Below are 16,537 nucleotides of genomic sequence, written 5' to 3'. Positions count from 1 at the left end.
CTCCTAGTCGTAGTGGAGAGGGTTCCTGAACTGGCCTCATAATAAGATAGATGATCATCCTAATTCTCACCATAGAACCTTCATCCAGTAACTGATGGAAGCAGATGCAGAGATCCACAGATAAGTACTGGGACAAGTTCCCACAGTCCAATCAAAGAGAGGAGGGATTATGTGAGCAAAGGGGTCAAGTTCATGGTGGGAAATCCTCAGAAACAACCGACCTGAGTTGTGGAAGCTCACCGACTGAACCTGCATAGGACCAAACTAGGCCCTCTGAATGTGGGTAACAGTTCTGTGGCTTGGGCCGTGTGTGGGGCATGAACTTGCCTTTTGGAGCCCATTCCATACGGAGGGATACCTTCCTCAACCCTGATACAGGGGGCAGGGGCTTGGTCCTGCCTCAACTTGATATGCCAGGCTTTGTTGACTCCCCCATGGGAGGCCTCACCCTTTTTTGAGAAGTGGATGGGGGTTGGGTGGGGGGAAGAAGGGGAGAGAAAAAGGAGGGGAAGGAGGAGGAACTGTGGTTGTTATGTAAAATGAAAAAAAACTTTTCATTAAAATTTTTTTTAAAAAGGAAATTATCTCATATCTTGTGGACAGATATCTATTGATGTAATAAAAATACATCATGTTTTGGAGCTGGAGAGATGGTTCAGCAGTTAACAGAACTAACTGCTCTTTCAAAATATCTGGGTTTGATTCCTGGCACCCACATGGTGGCCATAACAACAAATGATTTTTCTAATTGCAAGTGCGTTACATTCTACCCATGTAATTTAGTTTTTCACAAAACTTGAAAATGAAAGACAGTATTCATTAATGCCTTGTTTACTTTCTCTAACTTGAATGTACATGCCCTGAGACTAGCTACTGTGCCATATCTTCATATCTAGAAAAAATGTTTGTTGCATATTAGTCTATTTTTTAAATGAATAGAGTACATTGAAATAAATGTATGCATATCTCTAGGTCTCCTTTGATGTCCTGAATACCAAGCACATAATTGTCTAATCATTTCAGCCATTTTAAGGCCTTACCAACTTGCTTCCTTCATGTTGATTGTGTGAGCTATATGAAATAATTATGGCTAATTGTGGTTTATTTTATTTGTATTGCATCTCTACAAAAAATATTTGAGATGGCACCAAAATTATTACAGTGGCTGAGCTACTCTGCCTGCTTGCTTTCTTCTTTTCTTTTTCCTCCTCTCCTTTTTCTAGAAACATTTCTTGATAACGGTTTCATGGTGTGGAGCTAGAAAGATATTCAGCACTTAAGAGCACTTGCTGCTCTTTCAAAACACCCAGGAAGCTCAGCTATAACCCCAGCATCCACATCAGGAAGCTCCAACTATAATCCTAGCTCCAGGTGACCCAATGCCATCTTCTGGCTTCTGTAGGCACTGTACATACACACAACTGGTGCATATATGCACATGCAGGCAAAACATGCAAATACATAAAATAAAAATACATTTTAAATAGTTTCTATGAATAAGAAAAACACTCTCTAGGTAGAATCAGGTAGTTTTTCACATTGAATTCACGAGGGTGTTTCCAAAGGCATCTGACAAATAAGCCAGTAAATGGAAGGTTAAAATCCACTCTGAATTGTGGTGGCACTGTGCAGTAATCTGGCAGTAGGGATTCTTTTAAAAAGCAGTAAAACTGGGCAGTGGTGGCTCACGCCTTTAATCCCAGCACTTGGGAGGCAGAGGCCAGTGGATCCCTATGAGTTTGAAGCCAGCCTAGCCTAAGAACGAGTTCCAAGACAGACTCAAAAAAAAAAAAAAAAAAAAAAAACAGGAGTTAGCTGGCCACTGAATGAGTGCAAGTTTGATTCCTTCTGAATGAGACTCAGCCTAGACTTGGTTGTTGGTGTTATTAGTAGACCAGCTTCATCACTATGAACTTGAACTCATATCAATATCTCACATTTTTATTTGAAGGTATACGGACCTTGGGACTGTGGATTAGAAAATCAGTTGAACACTTTAAGTGCTGTTTAATGGGCCATACTAGTAGGAGCATGGAAGACAGTGGCATTGAATGTGATTTGGTGAACTATGGGGGCTTGCTCAAGAGGTTCAGAGGAGAAGAATTTTAGAATGTTGCCTAGAGATCATTTTTGTGATATTTTGGTGAAGGAAGTGGCTACTTTTTGCCCTTGTCTAAAAAGTTTGTCTGGGGCTAAAACGAAGAGTTTTGGATTATTTCCATTGGCAAAAGAAATCTCAAAACAGCCTAGTATAGACTCTGTTGTGTGGTATTATTGATAACTCTAATGAAGATTTATAATGAAAAGGAGCAAGCTGAGCAAAGTAAATTACAAAATGTAAAAATTTGAGTAAAAAAAGAGAACCAGGAAGTGGAATAGAGCTGAATCTTATGTTCAAGGAGATACATGGATTTAAAAAATGGAATAAAGGGAGTGGTGACCCCAAGGTTAGCTCCCACCCAGCTGAGTTTCCAACTTGTGAAAAGGAACCAAAGAAAAGCTTAGAACTGGGTGTGGTGGTGTACACCTTTTATCTCAGCACTGGAAGGCAGAGGCTGGTGGATCTCTGAGTCTGAGGCCAGCCTGGTCTACAGAGCAAATTTCAGGACAGCAAAGCTTAGGCAGTGAAAGTCAGAAAGATGGTAAAGATGTAATTGAACAAGGGGGCCATGGTCCAAGCCCTGCAAGCAGTAGAACTTGGCTGCTTTGGACATGTGGTTCTGACTTTAGAGTTAAGGAAAGAAGAAACAGGTTATACAATTTGCCTCTGTACCTAAGGAAAACCAATGCATCAGAGATGTCCCCAATGGCAGCCTAGAGAGGCCACTTTGCGAAGCTGTGGGATTGCCTTGGAAATGTTAGAGATGTTAGAGCTGTGGGAAGCTGCTAACAAGGAATGGAACCAGGCAAAGAGAAAAGTGTGTTCTAGTCAACAAAGCTGAATGGAGCTGGAGCCCTGAAGAGTGTTTTGACATCAGACATGGACATGCAAATTTTGGGGTTTGCCCAGCTGGTTTTCCAGTGTTTCCTTGCTATGCTCCCTTCTCTTTGTTTTGGAATGGTAATGTATCTCCTGTGCCATCATTATGTTGTAAGTATGTGATCTGCCTTTTGATTTTGATTTTTACAGGTGACTATAGTTAAGATATTATACAAATCTAAAAAGAACCTTGGAACTTTGGACTGTAAAACATTGTTGAGACTGTGATAGACTGTGGGGACTTTTGAAGTTGAACTGAATGCATTTTGCATTATGATATTGTTACAAGCTTATGGAGACCAAGGAGTGGAATGTGGTAGTTTGAATGTATCTGGCCCCGATAATCTGATAGAGTGGCCCTGTTAGGAGGTGTGGCTTTGTTGGAGTGGGTATGGCCTTGTTGGAGGAAGTGTGTCACTGTGGGCTGGACTTTGAGGTTTCCTATGTTCAGGATACTGCCTAATGTGACAGTCAACTTCCTGTTGCCTGCAGGATGTAGGACTCTCAGCTACTACCCCACCCCAGCACCACATCTACCTGCACACTGCTATGCTCCCAGTTATGACAGTAATGGATTGAACCTGTGAAATTGTAAGCGTGCCCCCTCAATTAAATGTTTTCTTTTTAAGAGTTGTTGTAGTCATGGTGTGTCTTCACAGAAACACAAATCCTAACTAAGATACCTGGTTACCATACCTGACTTGAAAATGTTTGGAAGATCATGCACATGAGCACTGGGACATCTGCCCTAACTCCAAAAATCAACCATCTACTCAAAGGAACTCAGTTGGGATTAGGGATGTGGACTAAGGTGTCTCCAGCAGAAGAGAGGGGTGTGACGAGATCAGGTCAAGGAGAACCAATCAGTGAGAGACACCATTAGAAACCAGAAGGAGGCAAAAAAAGTTCTTCCCCCAATAGAGGCTTAGAAAGGAATATGGCCCTGCGGGCACCAGGATTTTTGAAGGTTTTACTCCTAGGACTACAAGACATTTGTGCTGTATTCATGTATTCATATATTTAGGAGGATGTGCCACCAACACTAAATATGTGTGTGTCCTTTTCAAGACATGGTTTTGGAGCCTGTCCTGGAACTTACTTTGTAGACCAGGCTGGCCTTGAACTCACAGAGACCTAGCTGCCTCTGCCGCCCAAGTGCTGCCTTTAAAGGTGTGCACCACTATCCCTGGCCACTATAATATATTTTAAACTAATTTTTTTTTTTTATTCTACCAAACCCTTCAACCCACTTGTCATCTGCCAGCCTAGGCAACCACTGATCTACGTTCACTCTCTATGGATTTGACTGTTCTGGCCACTTTATAGTCATATTGTTATACTGGATGAAGCCACGTGTTTGTGACCTTTTGTAAATGGAATGATATGGTGTGATTTTTTTAAAAATAGTTTCTTTCACTTAGCTTAATGTCAAGGTTCCTCTATATTGTAACAGGAATCAGATATTTTGTTCATTTTGTTATAATATTCCATTATATAAATAGATGGTTTTCATTTATCTGTTCATCAACTTATGATAATTTGGGTATGTTTCCCTTTTTGGCTATCAAATAATGTTTCTATACACTTCTATATATAATTTTTGCGTAGTCTTTATTATTATTATTTATTCTTATTATTATTTGGTATACACATATTGCACTAGCTATCTTTGTAGCTCGTTGCTGTGAGAAAATACCATGACCAAAACAGCTTTTGGAAGAAAGAGTTTACTTTAACTAATGGGTCCAGAAAGAAAAGCTTTGATGGCAAGGCGCATGGCAGCCAGAGCAGGAAGCTGAGAGATCACATCTTGAGCTGCCAACATGAAGTCCAGACAAGGGACTGGAAGTGTGTTGAGGCTAGGAACTCTCAAAGCCTGCCCTCAATGACATGCTTTCTCAAGCAAGGCCACACTTCATGGCGGTTCCTAACATCCCCCAAACAGCTTCCGCTAGGGACCAGACATTCAAATAGTGAGCCTATGGCGGCAGCTAGGGGGATGTCTCATCCAAACCAGCACATACAGGTGTACATTGCTAGATTGTGGGATAACTGCAGACTGCGTGGGTTACCCAGCTACTGTATGATCTTTACATCACCATTAACAGTATAAGGCTCATATATCTCCATATATTCCCTCATTTGTTCCTGTCTCCTTTTTATTACAGTGGCCCTGGTGGGCATGAGAGGGCGTCTCATTGTAGTTTTGGTTTCCCTTTACCTGAAGACCAACACTACCGAGTATCTTTTTATATATTATTTTAGTTATTTGTGTGTTTTATTTGGCTAAACACCTATAAAAAGCCCTTTGGTTTTTTTCTTCTTGTTTTCTGATAGCTCTTTACATGTTGTGGACATATGTCGGATAAAATTTCTAAATGTTCTACTGTGGTTTTGGTTTTCATTTTATGGTATCTTTTTTTGGTGATGTCTAGCTTGTTGTTGTTGTTGCTTATCCTTCTGGGGGCATAGCAAAAACTCTGTTAATTCAGTCTCGACAACTCACACACATGGTGCTTATAGACAGTTTTTCACTTAGCTATGATTTTGAATTCCTTTTTCTATCTAGTGTGAAATAGTGGCCGGAGTTATTATTTTGCATGTGGATAGGCAGTTGCCTTCCATTGTTGCGGAACACTTTCCTCTCCGTGAATGACCTTGGCGTCCTTAGACCAGGTGACTGTAAATGGAAAGGCTTATGTCTGGGTTCTCAGTTTTATTCCCCAAACAATCGGAATTGTTGACTTGGGTTGCAGGCAGGATCCTATGCATGAGCTCATCTACTTCTCAATTACTCCGTGATATTAACATTATTCTTAGTCCCGCCTTGCAGAGGAAGTAGTTTAGATCGTGAATGGTACGTCTGGACACAAACTTGCGCTGATACTGACATCCCGAGCTCTCAGCCGTGGCAGGAATGATGTTAGCAACCAGAACTGTAGAACTGTACTGAAAAAATCCATTATAACAAAAACTACGGTGAGTCGGATTGCCGTACTGGGCTGGAGAAACACCTCCGATAGAGGCTTATGCGTGCTTTCTGTCTCTGAGTCGGGGGGTCTGAAACCTCACCTCCCGGCCGAGGACAGGTTAAACCGCGAGTCCAGGTGGGTACCCTGGAGCCTCAGAACTGCTGGTTAAAGTCCACGCAGGCGCTGTTCTAGGTTGAGATAGAAAGGACCTTGCCTTCTGGCGGGAGGCTGCCCGAGACCCGAGAACTCTCACGAGAAGATATGTTGTTACCATGGTAACCACATTGGTTTAGAAAGATGGCGGGGCGAAATGTGGGAATGCCGGTGAGTTCAGCCCCTAACTCCTGACCAGTGGCTGGGCTGCGGGCGGGCAGGCGGGACGGACCCCAGACTCCCTTGAACTTGAGCTCTGCAATTCTGTCTGCAGAGATGCGGTTCTGCAGGTACTCACTCGCGCGTGCAGCTTGAAGCTGGACAGGACCTCCTCGCCCGGGAGCAAGAGTACAAGTGAGCGTCCCTCATGCCCTAGGGAGGTTACTGGGGTTCCTTTCCTGTAGAGTGGTGTATCTGGGGGCCTCCTTCCACTCCTCATCCGCTTTTAGCATTGGCTATTTAGCCGGAGCTGAGAAGATACTTGTAAGGGCAAACATGTAGTACAAAAACTGTGTTTGGAAGTGCCTTGGAACACACAAATCGCCACCAAGAGTGGAGTTCCCAGAGCAAACTAACTTTCTTTCTTTCTTTCTTTCTTTCTTTCTTTTTCTTTCTTTCTTTCTTTCTTTCTTTCTTTCTTTCTTTCTTTCTCTCTCTCTTTCTTCTTTTCTTTTCTTTTCTTTTCTTTTCTTTTCTTTTCTTTTCTTTTCTTTTCTTTTCTTTTCTTCCTAGACAGGGTTTCTCTGTGTAACAGCCCTAGCTGTCCTATAACTAGCTTTGTAGACCAGGCTGGCCTGGAACTCACAAAGATCCGCCTGCCTCTGTCATTCCATTCCATCCCGTGTCCGTCCCTCTCTTCTCCCCCGACCAGTGCTGGTATTAAAGGCATGTGCCACTACTGCCCGGCCCAGAGTAGAAGATTTTGAGAATTCTCAAATTACTAGAGTTAACTTTGTGCAAATTTCTTAGAGGCTTGTTTTCTAAATGAATCAGGTCCTGGCTACAATGGAAGGACAAAGAATGATTTCCCTTCCTTGCCTTGTTCTTTAGCAGTTATCTCTGCCCCCACCCTCACCACACTCCCCTTCCCCAGGTTGCATGCAGCAGCCAGAGCAACCCTTTTCATTTTCAATTTTCTTTTCGTTGCACTACTTAGAACTGCATTTTGCTGCTGTTGTTGCACATGCAATGCTTTGACAGCTCTGGCTTCTTTTATTTAGCCTCTCTCTCACATACACAGGTTGCTCTTCTCCAGTCACAAGGGACACGGGTCTTTCTTTCCAACCCTCTCTGTTCTTGAGGGAAATCATACCTGCCTTTAGACTGTAAAGCCCAGAGGGGACTTTGACCAAGCTAAACAGATCCCTAGTTGTTTCATGTTTTTTTTCCCAATTAGCATATTCTGTCAATATAACTCACTTGATAGCTTACGTTTTTAAACAAAACAAAACAAAAGTATCTGAAACAGGGTCTCTCTACATAGCCCTGGCTGTCCCGGAGCTCACTATGTAGACCAGGCCCTGAACTCACAGAAATCCTTCTGCCTCTGCCTCCAGAGTGCTGGGATTAAAGGTGTGCACCACCATAGTTTATTTTCTTATAATCTGCTTCCTCTACTGAACTCTAAACTCCACCAGGGTACTACAGTAGAGATTATGTCTGCATTATTTGCCATTTAAATGTACCCTTACTAAATAAAGTATATTTTTAACAACTTTTTTGTTTCTTTGTTTGTTTTGTTTTTCGAGACCAGATTTCTTTGTTGTAGCCCTGGCTGTCCTGTAACTAGCTCTGTAGACCAGGTTGGCCCTGAACTGACTGAGATAACCACCACCCAGCAACAACTGTTAAAATTTAAAGCTCTTAAACTCATTTGTTACTAGTGCAACTACAAAATGCAAATCTTCAGCACTGCTCAACTCATGCTGTAGAGCCTCGTGGATTTCTGGATGAGACCGTCTGCTAGCTATGGTAGTTTTTTTCTGATTTTGTTTTCTCTGCATCCGTTTTCCCTGTTTATGATGACGCAAGGTGGAATACAAAAGTAACCATGAGCCGCCGTAGCGCAGCTGTAATTTTGAGGAGCTCACTTTTAATAATTCATCATTATCTCTGAGGTTTGCTCCAGGGTTTAGGTAGATTCCTTTTAAACCAGGCTTTATAAATTTATCCTGATTTCACTAAATATAACTTTAAAAATATCTATCAAAATATTTTCTCCACAATTTAACTCAGGTTCGACGTATGTGGCAGAGGAGTTTATGACAGACAGGTCATTTTGGAGGATCAAGAAACAGAGTTCTGGCAGAAAATGATGCTGGACTGTAAGCCTCAAAAGACCTCCCCTCAGTGGCCTGCCTCTAAAAGCCACACTCCCCAAAGCAGCCCCACTAGCTGGGGAACTGTGGCAAACAGTTCGTTTTCAGACCATAACTGTCTCTGTTCTTGCTCTTTCCCCGTCTTTCAAACTAGAATTCTGATTAAAAATTTTTATTGTTTTCATAGTGTAAATCTCTCCTTTTCGTTGTTGTGCCTTCCTGTTCTCCCCTGGCGACTTGTATGATTTATTATTCTTTTAAAGTCGTCTTCAGCGGGGTTTGTTTTTAGAGTCCTTATATTCTAGGTGAGCAAATATCCATGTAACTTGACTTTGATTTTCCCTCTATCAGCTTAGCTTACCTTCTACACTATGAAAGATGGCACAGTGTCTCTGAACCATTCTGGATGAGATGAATGTGGACCCTTCCTTCATGTGTTTGGATTACAAGGTGGTCTCTCCACCTCACCACTGGCCTCTCACCTGAGGCCATGAGTGGAGTTTTTGCAGTCTGTGTTTGGTAGTTCATGACTCGCGCGTGCATCCACTTCTAGCTGCCAGCTCTTTTGGTTTCTTTTTCTCTTCGTGGCTCTCACTCAGAATTTTGAGTCATTCTTAGTACTAGGACGTTTCTCCTGAGTTTGAGTTTACTGATTATTTCTGTAGTCATATTTTATTTCTCATTTTAATGGATTTAGAGGAGAAAACTAGACTTAATTCTCCTGGTTGACCTGCATTAATTTGAAGTTTCAATTTAAGTAGTCCTTCTGATTTTTTTAAGAAAAAATTTGTCACTTTAAATATAATAATATATTTCTTAGATTTCTCTTAACCAAGTAATCTTAAAATAATGAAAGTATTTCTTAAAGGTAAGGCCGTTTTAGGAAAGGATGTGGTGCTGTCTGTCCTTCCCCTCCTCCACCCAGTCCTGATTAGGGTAGGGAAGTAGGTGTTCATGTTATTTCTGAATCATGTACCAAAGTGGGGGAAATCCCTCAGTAAGTCTCCTTGACAAATCTTTGATAGAACTTCAGAAAAACCAGTATGGTTTGGAAATGGGAGAGTAAGATGTGTATCATGGTGTGAATCTTTACAAGGGAAACAGACAGGACTAGAGTTTGGTGCACTAGGCTGCTCCCGAGACTGTTGCGAAGCCAGCTAAGATGCTGGCCACGTGGAGGTAGGTAACTGTATTTCTTTCCTGCCTCTGGGAGCATGCAGACTTGTGTGTGCTGCAGGTGATGATCGGAAGGAAATATTAAAAATAAAAAGGTTGAATGATGATAATGAACTTCTCCCTTTTAAAACATTTCCCTTAAAATCGTTCTTGCTTAATTGGATCAAGAAATAGTCATGCTTTTTGCTAGATTGCAAATGGAGACCAAATAAATCCCATATTTCTGGTGGCATTGGTACCAAGTGCATGGCTGAGTTGTGAGCTGGCTCCGCACCGACTGTAACACCCAGCCCAGGCAGGCCTCCCTGACGCTGGCCACTCTAGGCATCAGGAGACAGGACCCTCCTGTCTAAGGATGCACAGTTGGAACTTGTGTTCTCCATAGGTCTGGTAATCCTGGAGCTGTTTGCTCTTGCCTAGTTTACTAGTTAGATGACTTACTTCATGGAAGATATGAGTAAGGAGCCATGGAAAGGCAGGGCGGTGCTTACATTCCTACCAGAGGTAGGAAGAGGCAGGGAATTCTAATAACTCTGTTCATTTTCAACTAAAAATGTTGTATGTGCTTTGGCAAACATTGATTATAATGTAATTGCCAAAATTTAATTACATTTATTTTTGTTAGAATTTTGTTATTATTTGTCAAGTTTTATTTTCTGCTTTTAGGCGTTTAAATGCAGAATTGGAGGCAAAAACTGCTGATCTGGTTAGACAAGCTGATGAAGCAATAGTAAGTAGATGTACAGTTTTTCCATGTAAGTGCTAATTTTTTAACTTTAAATTGAATGCATAATATGCATATAAAAATACCCAAAGCATCAATGATCAACTTAGTGAGTGACAAGCTAAACATGAATGTGTGTGCATAGGTGTAGTTCTAATGTGTGTGATAAAAGTAGTTTCTGTTTAGATGCTCCAATCATGTAATCAATAAGAACATCAATGTTAGTCATCTTTTGAGATTTTCTGTATAGTAAAATTAACACCAAAAATTCAGTAGAGTTGAAAGTAACAGTGCTCAAATAGTGCTAATACTAAGCTGTTTTCTACATATAACTAAGGTTCTTAGGGCTAGAATAAATCACATACCCAGGAAAACTGTAAGGTCATCTTACCAGCCCATGTATCTAAATATCAGCCTCCGTTCTGGTATCAGATTGGGCATCTGTTCTTCAAGCATTGCTCCCTCAGCACCAATGTTCCCTGTGCTAGCGTACAGCCTTCCCAGAGGAGTCAGGTAACTCTTGTCCTGACCTCACTCAGTCTTTCTTTCATCCCATTGCTCCCCAAAATGGAGCTGATGGAGGCAGGAAAGAAATTCTAATAATATCTTATTATTTTTCATGATTTTTTTTTATTTTGTGTGTGTATGTCTGTGTGTACATGAGACCCACAGAGACCAGAGATGTCAGATCCCCTGGATCTGGAGTTACAGGTTATTGACTGTGACCTTCCTGACATGGGTGCCAGCAACCAAACGTGGGTTCTCTGCGAGAGTAGTGGTGCTGTCGATTCTCCACTGAGACATTTCTTCACTTAATATTTTATTTTGATGCTTCATAAAAATCCATAATTATTTATTAGTTGAGGATTAAGAAATGTAGCATCTATAACATTTCCCTTAATACCTAATAATTACAGATCTTCTAGTTGCATTTACAACTAAGTATTTTACTGGGAATATTTAATTTCATTTTACACTTTTGCCAGTATCTGAAAAGAAGGAAAATCTTGGTCTGGAAGGACAGCATATCATGGTAGAATGAGAGGTGCATTTTGTATGTGCTTTAGGGGTTGCCTAAAGAGAACCTTTATTTCCACACCAGGAAGAACAGAATAAAAACTGAGGGGGTTTGGAAGGGGGAAGACACCTTTCTTCCCCCAGAAGCTAGTGGAATGTACTTTTGCCATCTTCAGTTTGCATTTACTCTTCTCTTGTTTAATGGCTCCTCACTGAAGCTTTTACTATCGCTGCTTCACATAGACTGCCGGGGTGGGGAGGTGAAGAATACGAGGACCTTAAAACTCTCATATTTTTATTTTTGAAGTAATTTTCTTACACCTGAGCAAAAGAGAAGCAAAAGCATAGTCAGTATTTATTTGTTACTGTGTAGCTTTTCTGATATTGTAGAGACCTGGCACAGCTCTGAAATGATGAGCTTTTAGAGAGATGTTAAATTGGACTCCATGAGTGTTATCTTGAATATTCACAACTTATCCTGTTTACTAGAGAGATCAGCAAGAAGTACGAGCTAGGCCTTTTTCAACAAAAATTACATCATGCAAAGAGGAAGATGGTTCCAGTACAAGGTACGTGAGTTCAGTTCTCAAACATGCTTCTGTTCAGCAATCCTTGTAAAATGTCAATGTATAAAATTTTTTTGAAAATGTTAAAGTATAATTAGGGAAGAATATAATATGTAAAATTATAACTGGGGCTTTCCTAGTCAGACACAGGCAAGTTTTTACCTGTTTTATCTCATGTAATTCTCCAGGTATTATTTGAAAATAGACAGTATTGTCTTCATTTAAAAACTGTAGCTTACTTAGGGAAGGTCAGTGCTGTGCAAAGCTCAAACAGAGTAGTTTCCCTGGGGTTCACCCCACAGCCACGTGAGAGATTTCTGGACCCTTTCTCATACACTCTACTGTCTGCCTTTTAAAGCTGTGTGAAGACTGGGTAGTGATAAATTAATACAGATACATTTTTAGACTTCTTGTACATTTTTGGCAAATCAAGAAATTAGGCAACCATAAAATATTAGTAATATATTTAGCAAATGTATAGGTTCTACGTGAGTAAAATTGTTTTACTGTAGCAGAGGCAGTGATGGCCCCAAACAGCCCATGCTATGGCTTTGTCTTCTGAGAACTCAACAGCTGTTTCAAGCATTACAAAACAAAATTCTAGCCATACCTGTAGGTGGAGGCCACTTGTTCGTCCCGGCCACTTAGCCCCGAAATAATCACACAAAAACTGTATTAATTAAATCACTGCTTGGCTCACTAGCTCTAGCTTCTTATTGGCTAACTCATACATATTAACCCATCTCCATTAATCTGTGTATTGTCACGTGGCAGTGGTTTACCAGCAAAGTTTCAGCATGTCTGTCTCTGGAGGAGGCTCCATGGCTTCTCTCTGACTCCAATAGGGTGAGCACATCTCCCTCTGGTGGAGGCTGCATGGCTTCTCTGTGACTCTGCTTCCTTTCTCCCAGCATTCCGTTTAGTTTTCCCCACCTACCTAAGTTCTGCCCTATCAACAGGTCAACAACATAGCATACAGAGGGAAATCCCACATCATACCCACAGTTTCTGTTCAGAGGGATTCTCTTCTTGTTTCCAATGAGCACCACACTCCACAACCAAGTCTACAGTTCTTTGTGAAGCTTGTTCTTCAACATCCAGGGGTGCCAGGCACTCTTCTCTCAAGCAGCTAACACTTTTCTGTTAAGAGCACTAACTGCTCTGCAGAGGACACTGGTTCTGATCTCAGCCTCCACATGGCTTGTCTCACAACACCTGCAGCGCCAGCTCCAAGGAATGTAACGCCTATAGCCTTCAGGAGCAGTAACATTCACACACCCGTACCCACCCTCACACATACACAATAAAAATAATAAATACCAAAATGAAGATCTTTTTCAAAACATATGCCAGTTGCCCATCACTGTGACGTATACATTACTAACTGTTGGTACACTCCCATGCAAGACACACTGCAACACAGCTGTTGTGACCGGGATCCTCTCTATAGTGAAGAACATGCTTTCTATAGTGAAGAAAGAACTCTGGATGCTGTAGTTTGTGGTACTCACTGGAACCAAGGAAGAGAGAATCACACAGCACAGAAACTGCGTGTGGCTAAGATTACACTGTGTAACTCTCAAAACAACTGTGAGTTCTCAGAAGCAGCTTAAAGGCATGGGCTGTTAGAGGACTGTCACTGCCTGTTACTTTGAGTTTTTCTTTCTAGTAAATCAATAAAAGTATATTTTGTATCATTATTTGTCATGTGCATATGTTCATGTAATGGTAAATCACTTATCTGCATCATATGTGATTCTATCTGATGTTTGATAAATAAAGATACTTAATAGCTATCCAAATTCCAAAGGTTGGGTTACAGATTAAATTGGGCCTCGCTTTTATCCAGTAAATGAAAGAATTGAGATGCACTACTGGCAGCTAATCCTTAGTTCCTGATAAAGCATGCAGAAGACTGATTTTATAAGTGTAAAAATGAACCTGCTGATTTTCTTTTACTGAGTTTTTCTCATGGTCTAAAGTGGTGATGAGACATCTGTTTACCTGGGTAAAGTGGATATTTTTTTAACACTTACTCTTTGTGTCTCTGTGTGCCCACATGTCTGTGTGCACACATGCATACAGTATGGAAGTCGCATTTGCTGCTCTCCTTCCACTATGTGAGCCCCAGGGATTAAATTCCAGGCATCAGGCTTAACAGCATGTGCCTTTATCTTGTAAGCTATCTTGTCAAACCTCGAATATTTTCTTTTTCTTTTTTTTCAAGACAGTGTTTCTCTGTTTAGCCCTGACTGTCCTGGAACTCACTCTGTAGACCAGGCTGCCTTTGAGCGTAGAGATCCACCTGCCTCTGCCTCCCAACTGCTGGGATTAAGGTCTGTGCCACCACCACCTGGCTTCTGGGATATTTTCTTAATGCAGCTGTTTCAACAGGTGGCTTTTATCATATGAAACATGGCATTTGATTTATTGGGATTATTAAAGATGAAAGATAATTCTATAAAGAGACCATCCATTTCAGGTTGGAACAGCAGTAATCTTTTTAAGACTCAGATAGTGTATTCTATGGTAGGTCTTCAGTATCTGTGGTTACTTTGTCAGAAAGATAGTAAGGAAACTAGAACTAGAACATCCAAATCCTCTATTGTGCTGAAAGCAAGGTTTTCTGCCCAGATCATCTCAGCCATACTTCAGACAAACCGTTCATGAAGTTTAACATGAGTCAGAACATTGTGCTGCAGTGTGTCTTGCATGGGAGTGCACCAGGAGAAGTGGCATGCACACCTCATGGTGCTAGGCAGCCGGCAGACGTTTTTGAAAAGTTCTTTATTTTGATGTGTATTATTTTTGATTATGTGCGTGGGTGTGGGTATCTATGCATGTCACTGCCTGTAGAGGCCAGAGGCATCAGGTCCCCTGGAACTAGGGTTGCAGGGTGCTATGAGCTGTCCAACTTAGGTGCTAAGAATTGAACTCTAGTGCTCTAAGCTGCTGAACCTTCTCTCCAGCCCCTGGTGGATATTTTTAGCTGAATACATGTGTGTGGGAGAGGTGGGTGGTGGTTGGAAGGAAATGAAAAGTTCAGGAAACATGCTAAGGGCTAATGAAATGGCAGGCTTCAGCTTGAAATAAGGACAGTTCAAGATACTTACGTTCAATCTTGGAAACATTTTTATATCATGTGTGAAAAGGTTATTTTCCATAAATTTAAGGTATTTTCAAAGCTACTTTTCTTTCACAGAGATTTTTCTAGTAGATAGGATCTAAATATACCTTCAAGTTAAATAGCAAAAAACCTGCAGATGACCAGGCAAGAAGGTGACATCTGACAGAAAGTCATTTTGTTTTATGTGTCCTCTACAGTGACCAGTCATTGCTAGGGAATATGTTGGCATTTTCCCTATAGTAGCAATAGACAGTAACACAGTATAGTCCATGATACTAATACAGATGCTTTAGATAGTGAATCAGGGTCAGGAAAGGGACAGATAGCAAATGTTTTAGGATTGTGGGGCTTAGATAGTCTCCGTCCACAACCACTCAATTCTGCTGTTGTAGAGAGAGTGGCTGTGAGTAGATCCAGCCTGTTGATGAGCCAGTGTATGCATACACCTACAGATATGCCTCATTTTAAACTACAGACATGCTCTGTAAACCTAAGATAAAAGGTTCCGGAAATAAGATGGATTTAGATTTATCCATTCACTCATTCAATGTCTATTTACTTTTGTCACTTTAAAAATTTATGTGTGAATTGCTGTGTCAGATTGATAGCATTACACAATGGGAAAGGCAGGTTGGATCCTACTTTCATGAGTTTATACTGTTACGAAGACAGATCCTGACCAAGTGTTCAAGTACATCAGAATGGTGGAGTTGAACATGCGTACAAGTAAAAGTGATGCAGGGGTTATTTTGTTATTATTGTGTGTGTGTCTGTGTGTGTGTGTGTATGCTCATGTGTGTCATCATGCATATATGGAGGTTAGAGGACAACCTGTTGGAATTAGTCTCCTTCTACCATGTGGGTCCTATGCCTCAAACTCAGATGGTCAGGCTTTGTGCATTTACCTGCTGAGCCATCTTACCAGCTCTGATTCCTTTAAGAAATGGATGGTTCACCCAGGCCAACATCCTGGGTCTTGGGTTGGCTCACCTAACATCTAACCTACCCATGACCTGCTGGAGTGCGTGAGGTCCTATATGATGATAGCTACAGGATCTCCGTGACTCAAGGTAACAGCAGGATATCTGAGAGGAGTTTCAGTGAGGGTCCAGTGATGGTGGTGTGCCAGAGGCTTTGACCAGACCAGTGACTGTTGGGAATGGCACCCCACGTTGGGCGCCAAAATGTAATGGCATAAATGAATGCAGACAGATTGTAAAAATATATACAGCTTTAATGGGGAAATAGACTTACAGAACCACAGGTTCCCGCAGAGAACAGGAAAGCAGAAGGGGCGGCTGGGAGCATGCCCCGCAGATTTATATGTAAACATTAGCCCGAGGCGAACACTCCCCCTAATGGGTGGGGCTTATCCCTACAAGTGACTCATTGCAATGAACACTTTCGGGAGGGCTGGTTGGACAGAAGGCTCTACTGTGTGACACATTGCAGTTCCCAGTGCCACTAGGAGGGATAAAGAGGTGTTGAAGAGGTAAGAAAGATG

At 41.4% G+C, this 16,537-nt stretch overlaps 1 protein-coding gene across 1 annotated transcript in view; it reads left to right on the top strand.

Annotated features, from left to right (window-relative positions):
• Window positions 1–6,249: 6,249 nt before the first annotated feature.
• The window catches only part of Tex9 (testis expressed 9), a 39,779-nt gene continuing 29,491 nt past the window's right edge, over window positions 6,250–16,537 (top strand). Inside the window, exons 1-4 of the mRNA XM_057768268.1 lie at window positions 6,250–6,276; window positions 6,380–6,459; window positions 10,266–10,329; window positions 11,830–11,909. Of these exons, the coding sequence (XP_057624251.1) occupies window positions 6,250–6,276; window positions 6,380–6,459; window positions 10,266–10,329; window positions 11,830–11,909 (251 nt within the window). The remainder of the gene's footprint in view (window positions 6,277–6,379; window positions 6,460–10,265; window positions 10,330–11,829; window positions 11,910–16,537) is intronic.

The sequence above is a fragment of the Chionomys nivalis genome, chromosome 4 (assembly GCF_950005125.1).
Source record: "Chionomys nivalis chromosome 4, mChiNiv1.1, whole genome shotgun sequence".
Taxonomy (NCBI): Eukaryota; Metazoa; Chordata; class Mammalia; order Rodentia; family Cricetidae; genus Chionomys; species Chionomys nivalis.
Note: the sequence above shows the minus strand (reverse complement) of the source record. Positions and strands in the feature narration are given on the sequence as shown.